This window comes from Aphidius gifuensis, linkage group LG3 (assembly GCF_014905175.1).
Source record: "Aphidius gifuensis isolate YNYX2018 linkage group LG3, ASM1490517v1, whole genome shotgun sequence".
NCBI lineage: Eukaryota > Metazoa > Arthropoda > Insecta > Hymenoptera > Braconidae > Aphidius > Aphidius gifuensis.
The window spans coordinates 9743194-9751050 of record NC_057790.1 but is presented as its reverse complement, the minus strand read 5'-3'; the positions used below and the strand labels follow the sequence as shown (position 1 = coordinate 9751050).

General features: G+C 31.4%; 1 protein-coding gene across 4 annotated transcripts; it reads left to right on the top strand.

Annotated features, from left to right (window-relative positions):
- Nucleotides 1–4615: 4615 nt before the first annotated feature.
- On the top strand, nt 4616–7538 carry LOC122851905 (T-complex protein 11-like protein 1). 4 transcript variants are annotated; one of them, XM_044151412.1, is made up of 6 exons: nt 4616–5079; nt 5731–5844; nt 5918–6195; nt 6307–6904; nt 6986–7152; nt 7264–7538. In XM_044151412.1, exons 2-6 carry the CDS (start codon nt 5741–5743, stop codon nt 7509–7511), a joined length of 1395 nt encoding a protein of 464 aa, XP_044007347.1. In that variant the 5' UTR covers nt 4616–5079; nt 5731–5740; the 3' UTR covers nt 7512–7538. The 4 variants fall into 4 exon arrangements, with proteins under 4 accessions (XP_044007347.1, XP_044007345.1, XP_044007346.1 ...); XM_044151410.1 differs by adding an exon at nt 5443–5607 and having other exon boundaries at nt 5918–6904; XM_044151411.1 differs by adding an exon at nt 5443–5607 and having other exon boundaries at nt 4616–5369; nt 5918–6904.
- The last annotated feature ends 319 nt before the right edge of the window (nt 7539–7857 follow it).

Here is a 7857-nt window from a genome sequence, read left to right as displayed (position 1 = left end):
AAAATTTTTCGGTTTCAAACCAAAAAAGGGAGGAGCCTGCGCACGAAAAGCTGCGCGTATGTGTGTACAAGGCTGAAAATATTATTAATTCAGTTTCAACAATAAAAATATTAATTTATTATAAATAATATTAACATTAAATATTGTTTTTTCAATGTCAAAAAAATATATATAGTTCAATTATCAGTGCCGTAACAAGGGGTGGGCAAGAGGGGCAACTGCCCAGGGCGCAGTGTAATGGGAGGCGCACTTAGAGGCGCGTTACGAGAAAAAAAATATTTTTTTTTAAACAATTAAAAAAAAAAAAATTATATTTTAAGGAAATAAATTGACTACTGTCATTTATAATCATTCGGATATTACATAAACATGATTGTCTTTCTAAATTTGAAGATAATCATCCTTATAATTGTTATTTTTCGACACTCGTCTTACAACAATATTCAAAATGCAAAATAAAACGTAAAATAAAAAATACTTAATAATTTCGATTGAAATTTTTTTTTTGTTTCATCTGACAACGGCCAAGACACGATCCTCTATACTCTAAAATTCTACCTAATTTTACCTATTACTAACATCGTATTTTAACCGACTTAATCACGAACGCAAGTTAAAATAATGGACCGATTTTTATTCTACTTGTATTGACTATATGCTAAAGGTTTGCCTATCATTTTTTTATTGACATAAATTAAGATGATTATGGCAAATGGCTGATAAATTAATTCAGATTACGAATTTATTTATTTGGTCACATTCTTTTATCGCATTTCCCACAATTAATTACTGAAAAAGCTGTTGGCAAATGTTGCTAAGGAAAGAATGTAACCAAATAAAATGATTTATAATCTAGATTAATTCCACAGCCATTTGACACAATAATTTTGATTTGATATATAAAATAATGCTGGGGAAATAATCTAGATTATAAATTAATTTATTTGGTTACATCCTTTCCTTAGAAACCTTTGCCATAATTAATTAATCAAAAAGCTATTGGCTTAAGATTAGATTAATTTCTCTGCAATATTTTTTATAATAGAATAAAATCATTGAGCCAAATTGATTGTATCTTCAATAGACTTCGATAATATCATAGATGAATTTTTCAGCGACAACGCCAGAAGACAAAAACCGTTTTGGTTTTGTAATGATTCATTCTTCATCTATATCACTTTTAAAATATTTTGTCTTTAATATTATTATTCACAACAATTTTTATGTAAAAAAAAAAAAATAATTTTAATATATTCTGGCGGTTTTGCTTGTTATATTTATTATTGTTAAATACACCTAACAAATGATGTCTTTTTTATATATTATATCAATAAAAATAGGGCGCAAAATATAATTTTGCCCACGGCGCAAAAATTCGTTGTTACGGCACTGTCAATTATGTTAACAAAAATTCAATCGTTGTGTCAACTGAAAAATTCATGAATAAAAAAAGACAGTGAAAAAAGTAAGCATCATAACAATTTCTATTATTATTGTTATTAATATTTTTTTGAACATTTTCCTAAAAAAATAAAAACTATCAGTGATAATCTATACAATAAAAAGACATGGCCGGATCCTTGGAAACGCAGTTTTACGCACACTATTGGTCTGATTCACATGAAATTTAACATAAATATTCAGTTTGAGCTCAAGAGGGTTTAAGTCCACAAAAAAATCACCCAGGTTACCTTTTACGATCACCAGGAGGTCAAAATGATTTTTCCAATTATCTTCAGGGTTTTTCTTATTATTAAATATATTTTTTCAAAAAGAAGAGATTAAAAATATTGCTTTAGTTTGTAATGTTGGTTTTCGGTTCACCAGGATGTAGATATTGAATTTTTTCATCATCTCCTGGGTTTTTTTTGATCAAACAATATATTTTATCGAGAGAAAAGAAATAAAAAAATGCATTGGTTCCTAATGTTGTCCGGTTTATCAGAATGTAGAAATTGAATTTTTTCTACATACCTATTTCTTTTGTTTTTAATTTTTTGAAGAATCAAAAATAGATATACAACCAAGTTCGGCGAAGCCGAACACGGCCGACTCGTTTTAAATAATTATATAACGATTAAAATTAGTTCAAAGAGATTATATAACAGTCCATATATTTTATAAATACCAATTTTACTAACGGGTCGTCCTGAATCTGAAGTTCAGAAATATTTTAATGTTGTTGCAAATCCCGAATGCAAATACGAGACAGAAAGTTGTAAATATTATGGAAAAAAATATGTTTCAAATGCTGGTAGAATGATTTATTAGTTTTCAACAAGTTCATGGTATAAAAAAATATAAAAAACGTTAAAATATGGTATATTTCAAAATTTATATTATTCTACTTGTTACAATATTATTGTAAAATATTGAAAATATTATTAGTCCTAATATTATTATTTTTCTTCCATTCATTGTTTCTAATAAATATAATATATGGAATCTACAGGTCTTGTTAATATTATTATTCTTAATCATTATTTTTCATATTTATTATTATTTTCAATATGTATCATTAAAATTTTTTGTTTCAACTCGAGTTTTATGTGGGTTTTTATTATTAATAATTAATTATATTAAACGTTTAAATAAGTCTCTGATTTTGGACCTATCATAAAGCTTTACATGTTGCGCATGCGCGTTGATGCCCCGCGCCCCCGTTTGGTTTTAAACCAGTTACTAATCGTTAATAACAGTTATTAACCGTCAAAAAAATAAATAACTGGCTAATAAACAGCTGTAAATAGTGTGAGTCATATATTTAAATACAACTATATTGCGCATCGCCTATGCTTTCCCATAAGTGGGCTGTTCGGATTTACTAGGTGCTTTCTTTTGTGTATTTATTTTTTTTCACTTTAATGCGCATGATCATGCACATGCGTATAGGTGCTTTCTTTTGTCTATTTATTTTTTTTCCTGTTTATTTTCACGCATGCGCAATCGAATGCGCAGTCAGCAAAAAGTCAGTTTGCAACAGCGTAGGACATGAGGGGCTGAATCAGCCATGTTTTAATTCTTATTTTTTAAGAATTATTTGTTTGACGCCACTGTTCTTTTATCAAGTTTGCATGACAGGTGCATGTGCATGATCATGCGCATTAAAGTGAAAAAAAATAAATACACAAAAGAAAGCACCTTATGTCATGCAAAATTGAGGAGAGAGCAGTGGCGTCGAAACAAATAATTCTTAAAAAATAAGAATTAAAACATGGCTGATCCAGCTCCTCATGTCCTACGCTGTTGCAATCTGACTTTTTGTCGACTGCGCATTTGAATGCGCATGCGTGAAAATAAACAGGAAAAAAAATAAACACCCAAAAGAAAGCACCTATTACGGTGCCGACAATCTCTCTGTCGCAGTCATACTCCTCGACAAAAATTTTTTGCGCATGTCCAAATAATCCGTTCGGTTCACACGTATACACAATGAATTTGTGTGCGTTGCCGAATGTTTCCGAGCTCCCACTCGAATAATAATTCGGACATGCGCAAAAGATTTTTGTCCAGCAGTATGACTGCGACAGAGAGATTGTCTGCACCGTAATGAATCCGAACAAAATCATGCCCTATGCGCAATATAGCAGTATTAGGTGCTTTCTTTTGTGTATTTATTTTTTTTCACTTTAATGCGCATGATCATGCACATGCGCATATTATGCAAACATAAGAAGAGAACAGTGGCGTCGAACAAATAATTTTTAAAAAATAAAAATTGAAACATGGCTGATCCAGCCCCTTATGTCGTACGCTGTTGCATACTGACTTTTTGTTGACTGCGCATTCAACTGCGCGTGCGCGAAAATAAATAGGAAAAAGATGATTTTTTTTTTTATTGGAATTTTTTTTTTTATATTTAAAATACATTAAAGAAAATTAACCTAGCTCGCCAATCAGTTTAGACTTACGCTATAATTCATGTTTTCTTTTAATTTTCAAAAATTAATATCTCGGCCGGATGATAACTTATTTGATTGGAATTTTAAAATTAACTTAATATAATAAAATTAAAAGTATTAAACAAATTCCAATCAATTCAGAGTCATATAATCTATCGATTTTTTACCTGGCTTACCTGTGGACGGCAGACAATAAAAATGATTGGAAATAGGTGCAACGTGTTCTGGGTCTTAAAGACTACCATTTAACAGATATTTCGTTCAATTCAGTGTCACACACTAGCTGTTTTTGCCTCTGCCTTACCGTCTATATACACAATGAATTTGTGTGCGTTGCCGAATGTTTCCGAGCTCCTACTCGAATAATAATTCGGACATGCGCAAAAGATTTTTGTCGAGCAGTATGACTGCGATAGAGAGATTGTCTGCACCGTAATGAATCCGAACAGGGGAGCGTTCGATAGCTGGCCGAGGCCAAAAATTCGGCCAATTTCTCATTATGGTTTATTTCATATGTTTGTAGTGTCAGCACTGCTACATTATAATTTCGAATATTTAAATGGGATTTCCTCGTGGTGAATTTTCGATTTATCAAGTTGTCTTTCTGTTGGCCCAGGCCGAGGCCCTCGGCCAGCTATCGAACGCTCCCATGCCCACTTATGGGAAAGCATAGGCGATGCGCAATTTAGTAGTATTAAATATATGATGTCCACTTCTGATTCTGTTTATCATAACAGTCTGCCTACGATTTAGGTTAAAATCCTTGAACCAGGGTTTAGGACTTGGCCTGTAGTATTTGATGAAATATCTAGTACCTTTTTCACCAGCTGTTGTCATACACCATTTATGAAATTTATTTCTCATCATTTCTTCTCGGTTAATACACGACAAGGAAGACGATAGAATATGCACCGTTGCCTCTGGAGAAAAAATCGAGCCTTGCTAGCAATATACATACGTAGGAGCAATGTATTGTACATTAGTACATACGTAGGACTGTAGGAGTATTACATATATGGTAGCCACGGAACGCACCAATAATAATAATAATTGTAAACAATAAATCCAGACTTTTACGTCGCATTAAATTTATGAGTTTAGTTTATTTGTCAATAAATATTATCAAATTTTTGATCTGACTATAAGTTTTCGTTTAAAATTGATAAATATTCCGAAGGTAGGTTTCACTTTCAATTATCAAATTGTTTTCTGACTCCAAATTATTTCAGTATTTATTGAACACAATCAACAAGTTTTTTGACAGCTTCGAAGGATTTATCTCAACAACTTCTTTGTTGTATCAATTTTATTCAAGAATTAGAATCAGTTTATTTATTACTTAAAATTGATGTTGTCCTCGACAACCCAAATATGTTAGAGATAAAGTGAGTTTCAAAATTTCAATAAGGAAACTTCGAGGACAATCTTATGGATTTAAAATCAGGAAATTTCCACAATGCCAAGATAGTACATTGACTTTGTTCTTGATCATTCACGTTTTCCAATTTGTCATTCATTGAAGGAAGTGTTCTTTTTTTAGACAATGCCTGACCTCTTTTAATCCTGACCCAAACACTCTAATGTGATATGCAACCTGGTCAGTTTGTTTCTGGACATCGCCCGGTGTAGCTTATGCCAGATTGTTTTCCTGATAATAATATCTGAAATTGCTATTTTTATCAGTTTTTTTTGTTGGCTATAATAGGTAAATAATTAAAATGCCGTCTGACTCATTAAAAAATAATTAAAATAAAAATTCTTGCGAGTTGTTAGGTGAATATTCATTAAAAAAAAAAAAAAAATTGAATCAATTTTTTATTTGTTCCAGCAATTCCAAAATGGTTAATGAAGATGATAGTAAGTTGTTTGAAGATTCTGATCCATCAAAAAACACGGAGACATCTTCCCAAAGTATCCCTGGGGTTTCTTCAGATTCAGGAAAGTAAGAAAAAGCCAAATAACGCTAATAATCTCTCCGCACACCTTTAAATTTTTATTACTGCCAAAAACTTTAGACAATGGGCATCGAATTTTTCGACATCAGCATCGCCACCGAAATTTGTATCTCTTGAGGAAATAATGCAAGCAGCGAATGGAATGAAAAATATGGCACTCGCTCACGAAATTGCTGTTGACAATAACTTTCAACTACAAAAATTGGAACCTGGAGACGACAGTATACAAAAAAAAGTCAAAGAAATAATGCACAGAGCATTTTGGAATGTTTTGGCTGAACAATTAATGGAAGATCCACCAAACTATACACATGCACTGGTTCTTCTCCATGAAATATGTGAGTCCCTTGAGGATCTGGTGCTTCCTCATCATACTAAAATACGTGAAAATTTACGTGAAGTACTTGATATTAATTTAATTAAACAACAAGCTGAAAATGGTATTCTAGACTTCCAGCATTATTCACACTATGTTTTATCAATAATGGCTAAAGTTTGCGCGCCAGTACGTGATGACAGAATTCATGATTTAACACAGTGTACGGATGTCGTCAAAACATTCAAAGGAATTATGGAAACAATTCAATTAATGAGATTAGATCTTGCTAATTTTACTATTTCAATGATGAGACCGAATATCGTTGCATCAAGTATTGAATATGAAAAAACTAAATTTGCGGAGTTCCTTAAAGTTCAAGCTGATGGTTTAGCATATACCAGAAGATGGCTATTGAAACATTTGACTGATGAAAAAATAAAAGCAGCCGCTGGGGATACGAATGGTATTAATCATATTACACATTTTTTGCTTGGTGAGGCATACTTGGATCTTCTGAATTGGGATTCAAGTCCGGAAGCAGAGACACTCATGCTTGACCAAGGTAGACTTTTGGAGCTTCGTGATAAGGTTAATCGGCTTACGATTGTCGGATCAGTCCTGTTACTTTGTGGTAATACCATTGGAGCTGCTGTTCAAGGTCTTGCTGATTTTAAAAAAAACATTAAAGAACATTTGGATGTTCTCTTGGATTCTATCCATTCAAATAAGTGAGCTTGTCTGGTTTTTATATTACTGAAATAAATTTGATTAATTTTCATTGAACATAATTTTTTTTTCTTTCATTATAGAATGCTTAGAGAAGTCATGCCAAATATTGTCATTCAGATTAACCAAGATATTAAAATGACATTGAATAAAATTGGTGCTCCAGAACTTACACAAAGTGTTGAAGCTATTCTTAAAGGACAAATTATGGATCTTGTTAATGAAGATCATAAAATTCGACATCTTGTTAGTAAGTAAACTTTTAAAGAATATTTTTAAACTCGTTATTGAAATCTAAATTTCATGAAATTTTGTTTATAATTAATTTTTTTCGTATGTGACGACATATTTTGTTTTCTAGATCTACGAATAAGACAATTTCTTCAAAAAATTATTCTATCCAAAAATACTGTTCATACACAAGTGCCTCCAGGTCTATCGTCACTTCAAGAAGAACTTGCAGCAATTGCTGCAAGATTTTTTATTCTTGTTGCTCATAATCGAAGTGTATTTAGTGAATATTACCAAGAGATTATCACAACTGAGATTGCCAAACGAAATTTAACGTTACGATCATCTGAACCTGAAGCTGACTCTATGGATGTTTAAATAAACTACGAGTTATTGAGCATCAAGTGTTATATTTACAAATACGTCTTTAAATTATCATTGAATGTCATTTATTCATGGCTTTCCATTTGAAGAACAAATCATATTGGCTACTCAATTTCTCGTGAGCTATTCAAACCGTTCAACAATCATCTGAATCATAAATTAAAAATTACTAAGAATTATTAAAATGAATCATATTTTAAAAAGTTATAAATACTTGTTATACCTTATATGAGGCCACAAAAATATAATTTATAAATTTTTAGAGTCTTTGGCAATAAATTATTATGAATATTCTGCATCAAAATGACTAGATGTATTCGTTCAGCAAATCCAGTGTTGC